The sequence below is a fragment of the Gopherus flavomarginatus genome, chromosome 2 (assembly GCF_025201925.1).
Source record: "Gopherus flavomarginatus isolate rGopFla2 chromosome 2, rGopFla2.mat.asm, whole genome shotgun sequence".
Taxonomy (NCBI): domain Eukaryota; kingdom Metazoa; phylum Chordata; order Testudines; family Testudinidae; genus Gopherus; species Gopherus flavomarginatus.
This window is the reverse complement of record NC_066618.1, coordinates 127,284,520-127,293,269: the sequence shown is the minus strand read 5'-3', so window position 1 is coordinate 127,293,269 and position 8,750 is coordinate 127,284,520. Positions and strand designations below refer to the sequence as shown.

Here is an 8,750-nt window from a genome sequence, read left to right as displayed (position 1 = left end):
TAATTACAGTGAGACTTTGCTTATCATTCCTGTCCATAGCAATGGAAAAAATGTGCTACACTTAATATACCGCAAATGTCTTTCGTTACACTTACATTTTAATAATATCACGTTATGTAACCAAAATACAGACATATAAAACATGATGTCATATAAGGGTTCAGAAGGGAGGAAGGAGGATGCAGTGGATGGAGGGGCTAGGCAGGAGGAGGTTATCACAAAGAGGGAATTGGAGAATATGAAGAAGTAGCAAGGTCATGGTGTTCTGCAGGGCAGGAGGAAGACTGAGGGGTGTGCTGAGGAATGTGGAGGAAAGCTGATAAATGGGGGATTGGGGAACTTGGGTGTGGGATGAGATAGAGGAGAATGAAAGAGAATGTGGGTGCAGAAGGGGAGCTGAGAGAGGCAAGGGAGAAGGAGTGGGACTGTTCAGGGGAAGGGAGCATAGGTGAGTGCAGAGGGTAGGTGGGAGACAGAAACCTCTGGGGGAGTAAAGAGGGAGAATGTGAGAGGCTGGCACTGAGAGGTGAGACAAGGCAGTGAGAAGAGCAGGGCTAGATAAGCCCAGGGGTTAGAGGAGAACAAGTAACATTGCCCCTCCAAGGACCAGCAGGAAGTGGGGAGCTGAATGAAAACTAGCTGGGTTCTTAAGGGCTGGGGCGTATCATTTCCTTCTCACACTTGACCGATAGCCTGAAAAGCTATCATAGTGAATCTGTGGACGTTAGTACAAGATAAAATGCAAATTTTACTTAACATATATGTACAGTGTGTTAACTTTATACTAGTATACAATAATGTTTGTCATTAGAAACACAGCATTTGAAAACAGTTATCCACAATAATAACTGGGATACCACAGTTTCACTCACAAAGAGAATAAGAAAAAACAGTGGCAACTGTCATACTTGTTGGCAAGTGTTTCTTTTTTAATGTTGAACAATCTACTATAGAATCATAAATAAGGCTAAGGAATCATTATTGACTTTAAGCCTATGAATAAAAAGGCATCTCCTTTCTTGAGACTTTATCAAGTGATGATTAGATGTAAACACTTATGAACCTGAAGGCTATGGGTTTTAAAATCACTGTGCCTCTCCTTCCTTTCTGGTCACATTGTTCAGTGATATTATCCAGCCAAATAAGAGGTAAATGTATCAGTAAAAATTCCCCTTACTGGGATTTAGAGGTAAAAATAAGGTTTTATAAATGTTCTGTAGGAACTTATGCATGACACAGACTTTCATAAAATTTATTCTTCTGGAAGAAGTCTGGAACCCACTTATTAGCTCTGAATCTGCTGGAATCATTTAACTCTATAGCTGATAGTGCTAAATGTGTATTACAACTGAGTTTGCATAGGAGGAGTGGCAAGGAGTAGTATTTCACAATCTGTTAGGTGATTAGAATTTTTAGGGCAAATTACCCCTTGAATGGCAGTAACTGGTAATGATGTTTTGTACTAACAAAACAAAGTGTTCAATGGAGCCTTGGCAGATAAGGCATTAATAAGTACCAGAGCTGACTTGGCTAATGAAATGATTTGCTGACGCTTCTTTTCGTGACTCATCTGCACTTTCAAGTTTAGTGCCAAAGGTTCACTATATATAGCTGAAGCCACCATTAAATGCTCCCATTTTGTCCAGACTTATAACCAGCTACTTGTTCCTTTAAATCTTTTCTAGGGCAGTAATTTCAGCCAAAATGGTGAAGCTTCAGCTGCCCAACCCAGGCCTGGACAATAGGATACCTTCCCACTCAGAACTTGAAACAATTGAGAAAAAAGAGGCTGGTACAAGACCAAAATGGGATAACAAGGCTCAGTACATGCTGACCTGTATAGGGTTTTGTGTGGGATTAGGAAATGTATGGCGATTTCCTTATCTTTGCCAGAGCCATGGAGGAGGTATGTTTTTAATTATTTATTTGGGCAACAGAAGTCAGTCACTGTTATCATTTGGTGAAGCTTGTGTATATTGAACATTACATTCCATATTGCAGTAATATTGTCAATTTCTACACAAATTCTGTGTTTATTTCCATGTTCATAGCTTGTGAAATGACCATTTCATTTAGCTTTCTAAGTATATCTATTTTGGGTATATTGGTAATATCAAGAAAAATATTTTGTCTTTTGGAACCCATGCTTGATCAGATAAATTGCTTATAGGTAACAGTACAAAATTTTTCTGTTGTTCATTTTCAAATACGTAGTATATTGGAAATAATATAAATGCAATTTCTTACTTAACACATATATTGCAGTAACATATACACGGTAACCTGTATTAAGCAAACACTCAAGAGACTGATAAAAATCACTTGCTTGATGGAGGTGGTTTTCAAATAAAAGTGATGCCAATATGTACTCAGATATTTTGAGGCAATCTCTTAAGATAAAAAGAACAGGAGTACTTGTGGCACCTTAGAGACTAACAAATTTATTTCAGCATAAGCTTTTGTGAGCTACAGCTCACTTCTTCGGCTGCATAGAATAGCTCATGAAAGCTTATGCTGAAATAAATTTCTTAGTCTCTAAGGTGCCACAAGTACTCCTGTTCTTTTTGCGGATACAGACTAACATAGCTGCTACTCTGAAACCTCTCTTAAGATAATAAGTTATCTAGTAAGGGGACAGACAGATTTAATTGTTACTAAAATACTATAAGTATAGTTTAATTTTACATTAATTGTTAAATATATTAAATATATTTTCATATGTAGTATGTATTTTTGAACACAGTAAGTGATCCAACAAACTGCACTTCAAGGGCATGATTCTGAGAGCGGCTGAGGGAAAGCTACTGTTGCCAGTATATAACACATCTCAAGGGGTTTACAGCTTAGAGGTTTTCATTAGCTTCAGACTGGTTTGCGGTATATCTATGATGTCAGAATAAATACAAATTATGATAGTGGGGTGTAGCACCTCTACAGTTAAAGTTGAGAATAGTTTACTGTTTAACAGCCAGTTTTTCTAAGTGCTCCAAAATCCACAAGCATACTCAGATTACCTTGTAATTTACTATATCTCCTTGATTTCAGGATAGTGGTCCAAATGTGAGGTCATTTAAACAAGAGATTCCTGAGATACAGCCCCGAGAAAATACGGATATCAATTGTTAGAGCTCCCACTTACCTCCCTTGGTTCTTGTTATGCAGATAGAAAGCAAAAGACTAGAGTCCCAAGGCAATGTGATGTTTATTGGGTTATCAAGCAAGCATATTCACTGTTCTGTACACCAGCAGAGCTTTCTCCCGTTTCCCCTCTTCTTTCTTAGAAGGCTCAATTATACCTTGAGTGCACATCCTTGGCAACACCGCTTAAAATTTATAGTCATGTTCTGTTTTGGGTGGTCGTGAGTCTGGGGGCTTTGGTACCACCTCTTTTGTACCCTATTGGAGAAGTAGGGAGTGAGGTTGTGTCCTGGCCAAGGCCACCTTTTTCTTGTTTTTTAGTGTTTCTCCTCCAGCCCACATCCCCTTTGCCCTTCCCAACTGGTTGCTTGACCTTATCTCAAGAAAGGAGTTGTACATTCATATATCAAAGTCCCACCATATCCAGCAACACTTTGACTCTATTCCTCATTTTTTTCTCACTATACTAAAAAGAATTGATGACCAGCCTCTTTATAACAACTTTGTACATATTTGAAGATTTATCATGGCTCCCCTCTAAACCAGAGATTCCTAAACTTTTTATTGCTGTGTGCCTCCACACCTCTGGAGGAGATTTATATTTCATGTGCACCCCCCTGCATCCCACCAATATGTGAAACTGAAGAGACATAGCCCAGCCAGCTAAAATGGCAATACCTGGGAGAGCAGGAGGCAGGAGACAGTGGTTTGTGAGTGCCTGGGAGGATGCAAGGAGTAGTGGGTTCCTGAAGATGCCTGTGAGAGGTGGGGAGACAGGGACATCTCTGATCACTGACTGCCTCCTCGTGCACACCCGTCAGGAGCAGGTACCAGCTGCCCAGCTGCCTCCACCTGCTGCTAAATGGATAAAAGCCACTTGCAGCTGCATGGGACACTCCACTTCCTCTGCACTGCTGCTTTCTGACAGCCTGAGGCTACAGCTACAGCGACCCCTATCCCTCCCACCAAAAGTGATACCCGTGCAGTGTGCATGCTGCCTGCCTAATCTGAATTTAAGCACACACACACACCCCAGACACACAAGCAAGGGCAAAATTTCTAGTCAAGCAAAAGCAGCAGCTTCCTAACAGCATCCTAACAGCAGGGCTCACAGGATGCAGCTTACTCCATGCTGCTCACTAACCCTCTGATATCATTACACTCCCTTCTCGGGGAGTCTGCCCACAGTTTGAAAACCAATGCCCTAGACCAGGGGTTCTCAACCTTTTTCTTTCTGAGGCCCTCCTAATATGCTATAAAAACTCCATGGCCCAACTGTGCCACCACAACTGGTTTTCTGCATATAAAAGCCAGGTCCGGAATTAGGGGGTAGCAAGCAGGCCAATTGCCGGGGGCCCACTCCACAGTGGGCCCTGCAAAGCTAAGTTGCTCAGGCTTCAACTTCAGCCGCAGTGGCAGGACTCAGGGCCCCAGGCTTCAGCTCTGCACAGCCAGGCTTTCGCTTTCTGCCTTGGGCTCCAGTGAGTCTAATACTGGCCCTGCTTGGAGGACCCCATGAAACCTGCTCATGGCCCTCCAGGGGGCCCTGGACCTCTGGTTGAGAACTATTGACCTAGACTAAACATGCCCAATTTTTTCAACTTCTCTTCATAGGGAGGTTTTCTAAATCTTTTATAATTTTTGATGCTTTCCTTTGGAGTCTCTCCAATTTGTTCACATCTTTCTTAGTACTCCAGTTGAGGTTTCACCAGTCTGAATAGAGTGGGACAGTTACATCCCTTGTCTTTCCTGTTAAGTTACTATTAATACATCCCTGAATGCTATTTTTATGTGTATGTATGTTTAAAATCAGGAATTCAGGAATGCTGTCCCTGGGAAATTTCACCTAAATTTGACTGAGTTACAATTTTTTTTTTAAAAATCTCACTGCTGACAGGCTCAAAAGAAGTTTGTTAGAGGCTGGAAACATTATTCTCCAAAGATTCCAGCCCCACTGAGCATTCTCCATTCCCACATAACTCCTACCTATCATCAGATTGAGCATAAGCCATTCCCACAGAGCAACTGAGCACGTTACAGCCTAGGACTGCAGAGGCTGTGCAGGAATTTGCCTGCAATTGCTCCTCCTGGCACCAGAACTGAGAAAATAAAGACTGTCTCTCCTGTAGTCTCAATGCTTCCTCCAGACAAGAAAGAGAAGAGGGAAGCACCTGACTCAAGAAGGGAAGAGAGAGGCAGAAACAGGCTTCAAGAGAGAAATGGGGCAGATGAGCTATGAGGGTGGAGAGGCAGGGACACAGATAAGCAGTGTCAAGTACATGCTAGGAGACAGGGACAGAAGGGGAATGAGGAATAGGGAAAAGAAGGATCTGTGTCCATTTGGGGGAGGGATAGCTCAGTGGTTTGAGCATTGGCCACCTAACCCCAAAGTTGTGAGTTTAATCCTTAAGGAGGCCACCCAGGGATCTGGGACAAAATCAGTACTTGGTCCTGCTAGTGAAGGGAGGGGGCTGGACTCAATGACATTTCAGGGTCCTTTCCAGTTCTATGAGATAGGTGTATCTCCTTATTATATTCTATTATAGACTCCTCTCCATAACCTAGAATCAAACCTAGAATTCCCAAGCTTCAGATTTCTCTGCTGTAAGCAAATAGCTGTGACACCCAGTGGTAACAAGGGTTTTTCCTCTCCCTCTAGTGGCTGATCCACACAAAAAGATTATTATTGCAATCAGTTGCTCCATTAGCTCAAGTAATAGAAATCTGTAGCTCTAAAGGTGCCTAATCTCTTTATAACCTGTGGGGACAATATGGTTCAGTGTGATGGAATATATTTTTTCAGTAGGCTTTTCAAAAATAATAGGAAATTAAACTAAAAAGAAAAAATGCATTAAAAGAAGTTAAGGTTACAAGGTCAAGAATTAGGTCATACTTTGCTGCTTTAAGTCAGCAGAGGGGTGCATATCATCTTCAGTTACATGCTAACATATTTTTTCCCACAGGACTCCTAACTCATTCAGTGCACAGGCTAGATTATGTTCTTAGAATGAATCAGGGTTGTGTCATGAACAAGGTGGTTGTTGCAGAAGTTGGAAGGTGTGTAGTAAATGAGGCTGGGGATTGTAGGAAGAGAAAGGATGGTATCATGGTTAAGGCATTTGTCTGCTGCCCTGAAGAACTAGATTCTAGCTCTGCCTCTGCCACAGAGTTCCAATGCAATACTGGTCAAGTCACATGAAACAAGATTTTCACAGCTGGCCATTGACTCATTTTCTGAGTGTATTACATGAGGCACCTAGCACCTGATTTGCTGAGCATTCTTAATTGCAACTAAGTCAACTGGAACTGTGCTATGAACATATAAAATATCATAAAAATGCTAAGTATGCTGAAAAATCTGCACATTTTTAAGGTCCAGATTTTTAAAGATATCTGAAGATAAAGATAGGCACTTTTGAAAATCCCAGTGTGCCTATCAAGCTACATAAATGCTGTAAAAATCAGCTCAAGGTGTCTCAGTTTGGGCATCCAAAATTTGTGGGCACATAGCAATTTTGATCTTAATCTCTGTGCCTCTTTTTCTTATCTGTAACATGGAGATAATACCAACTTTCTGCCCCCAATGGAGTGTTGTGAAGATAAATTTATTAACAGGACCAGCAAACAGAGTAGTTTTGTGAGGGAGTTCTCCAGGTGAAGGAGGAGAAACTATGTGATCCTTGTCTGAGTTTGTCTGTTTGTTAGTGTGCTTACTATGTACTTGTTTGATTGAAGATTATAGTGTGGTCTGATCTGGGGGCTGTGTGCTGAGCCAAGGAGCCTGCTAGGCAAGGCTGAGAGCTTACTAACGAGGCTCTAGTCTGCTATCCCTTGATCCTTAACCTCTTTAGGATCCCTTGACAAGGAAGAGAGGCTAACTCAGGGAAAACATGGATTTAGAAAGCCAGTTCTTAAGTGATCAGCAGAGCTGGCAAACAGGAGTTATGCAAAGCAGTTCTCTGGGTGAAGGAGGAGAATATGTGATCCTTGGGGTGAGTTTATCTGTTAGCTAGCTGTTACCACTCAAGAAAGGAGTCAGCGTGCATAGTTCTCTGAAAACATCCACTCAATGTGAAGCAGCAGTCAAAAAAGTAAACAGAATGTTAGATAATAAGACAGAAAATATCATAATACCACTGTACAAATCCATGCACACCCTCACCTTGAATACTGTGTGCAGTGTTGGTCACCTCATCTCAAAAAAGATATTTTAGAATTTGAAAAAGTACAGAGAAGGGCAACAAAAATTATTAAGGGTATGGAACAACTTCCATACAGGGCAAGAATAAGAAAACTGAGACTGTTCATCTTACAAAAGATAAAACTAAGGGGTGATAGAGGTCTATAAATGACACATGGTGTGGAGAAAGTGAACAAGGAAGTGTATTTTACCCTTTCACCTAACGCAGGGGTCACATGATAAAAGGCAGCAGGTTTAAAACAAAAGGAAGTACTACTTCACCCAACTCACAGTCAATCTGGGGAACTCATTGCCAGGCCAAAAGTATAACTGGGTTCAAAAAATAAATAGATAGGTTAATGGAGGATAGGTCCATCAGTGGCTCTTAGCTAAGAGAGTCAGGAACACAAGCCCATAGAGTGTCCCTAAACCTGTAACTGACAGAAGCAGGGACTGGATGACAGGGGATGGATCACTCAAAATTGCCTTGTTCTGTTTATTCCCTCTGATGTATCTGACATTGGCAAAAATCAGAAGAGAGGATACAGGGCTAGATAGAATATTGGTCTGTCCCAGTATGACAATGCTTTTATTTTTATGTTTGTAAGGCAGTAAGGTACCATAAAGCCATGAGAAAAATGAATAATTCTGTATTCAGTGCAGGGTTTGGTTGGGGTGTGATAAATAAGGGTCACACATTGAACAATGAGGTTAAAAAAAATGTACAGTTAGCCATGCAGTCCACCCAATGCACTGAATGAGACAGGAATCCCATGAAAAAGATCACATTATTAAAAATTGTATCATAATTCATATACACAGAGAGACAGAATCAAGGTTACATGGGTAATCTTAATTATTTGTTTAACATTTCCTAACTTCTGAGTTGTTGACTTTGCAACTTCAATGTCTTAACTTTTTTTTATATAATTATACATATAAAGTGGGATTTTCATAAGTCAAGATTCACTATTGATTTCAGTGTGAACAGAGCTAGGCCAATGCTGAGCACTTTTAAAAATCCTATCAATAAATTACATTTATTCCATTCAACTCTGAGTTATACATGGATCAAAAAACGTGGGATCACGTTTTTGTGGCATCCAGCTCTGCTGGGACCAGTTATGGTTCTCTGATTCTCTGTCCCAGACAGAGCAGAACCTAGGCTGTTATAATATGCACCTGTTATTTGTAGTTCCTATGGGACCATATAGCAGCTGGGTATTGCCAGAACATACTGCTCTCTGGATGCTGCCTCTGTTCACCCTTCTTCATCCTCAATATGTCACCTGCATTAGAGATTATGGGGAGGGAAGTGTAGATGGCAGCTGTACCTGCTTCATTCTGGCAAGGGATTCTCTCAAACTAGGGCTATGTCTAGCTAGGAGTTTTGACAGACTCAGTTTGTTTTGTGCTACCTGAGCAATATAAA

The 8,750-nt window shown here is 41.1% G+C and overlaps 1 protein-coding gene across 1 annotated transcript in view; it reads left to right on the top strand.

Moving 5' to 3' along the window:
• The first annotated feature begins 1,704 nt into the window (after positions 1 to 1,704).
• SLC6A19 (solute carrier family 6 member 19) overlaps positions 1,705 to 8,750 on the top strand; it is an 83,224-nt gene continuing 76,178 nt past the window's right edge. Inside the window, exon 1 of the mRNA XM_050939731.1 lies at positions 1,705 to 1,906. Within this exon, the coding sequence (XP_050795688.1) occupies positions 1,705 to 1,906 (202 nt within the window). The remainder of the gene's footprint in view (positions 1,907 to 8,750) is intronic.